Below are 918 nucleotides of genomic sequence, written 5' to 3' on the forward strand. Positions count from 1 at the left end.
ATCTTATTTTTATTCGTTTTCAAATGTTTATATATTATCTATTATTTCTAAGTCGTTATTTAAATTTGTCCTAATTTTATGCATCATTAAATTTTCTAATATTATGCATTATTAATATTACATCACCTGATAAGACGGCTTCATTCTATAATTGAACATATGAATCTCCGGACTGTAAAATATTTTTTTCATATCTTTCACTGATACCTTAAGTGAACACAATTCTGTATGATTTGCGTATCTGTCATGATCATACGCAGCAATGTCTAATGTCCATTCCTGTAAATTAAAATAATTATCGAAAAGCGAAACAAAGCAATTTCTTGATAGAAGTTTTTTATGTTCTGATAAAAAATTTTTCCTCCATGAACATGAATAAATATACATATATTAGGGTTAGTAGGCGTTGGTCTATGACGATGAAAGTGTTACAAATCGTCGCAAATATCACAATTTGAATGGTATGAATCCGTACGTTTCACAATATCCTTTCGATTAGACGGTGACGTTATATCCTTTCGATTAGTCGTTGGTCTACGATAATAAAAGTGTTACAAATTGTCACCCATACCTACGTTTCGCAATATCCTTTTGATTAGACGTTGACGTTATATATCCGTTTGATGAGACTATGACGATAAAGTGTTACATATCGCCGGAAATTCTCCGATCTGAACGGTATAAATACATCGTTAAACGTATTAGATCTGTCAAAGTCAAAAAAAATCTGGAAGCGTCTACTTTGTGCGTAAAGGTTTCAAGTTATAAAATTCTCGAGGCGTTGTCTTTGTGCAAAGAATGGAGCAACTGTATAATCTGATGGTGTTGACGGAAGCAATAAACACCAACGTGACGGAGTTTACCGAAAACGTTGAAACATTATCCATAATGGTGCGAGATATATAAAACGAATTGGAA

At 32.2% G+C, this 918-nt stretch overlaps 1 protein-coding gene across 1 annotated transcript in view; it reads right to left on the reverse strand.

Annotated features, from left to right (window-relative positions):
- LOC105557224 (synaptotagmin-1-like) overlaps positions 1–498 on the reverse strand; it is an 8,329-nt gene extending 7,831 nt beyond the window's left edge. Inside the window, exon 1 of the mRNA XM_012004412.1 lies at positions 127–498. Coding sequence (XP_011859802.1) covers positions 127–387 — 261 coding nt within the window. The 5' untranslated portion in view covers positions 388–498. The remainder of the gene's footprint in view (positions 1–126) is intronic.
- Positions 499–918: the final 420 nt, after the last annotated feature.

This window comes from Vollenhovia emeryi, unplaced genomic scaffold (assembly GCF_000949405.1).
Source record: "Vollenhovia emeryi isolate VEMERY1.0 unplaced genomic scaffold, V.emery_V1.0 DF939560.1, whole genome shotgun sequence".
Taxonomy (NCBI): domain Eukaryota; kingdom Metazoa; phylum Arthropoda; class Insecta; order Hymenoptera; family Formicidae; genus Vollenhovia; species Vollenhovia emeryi.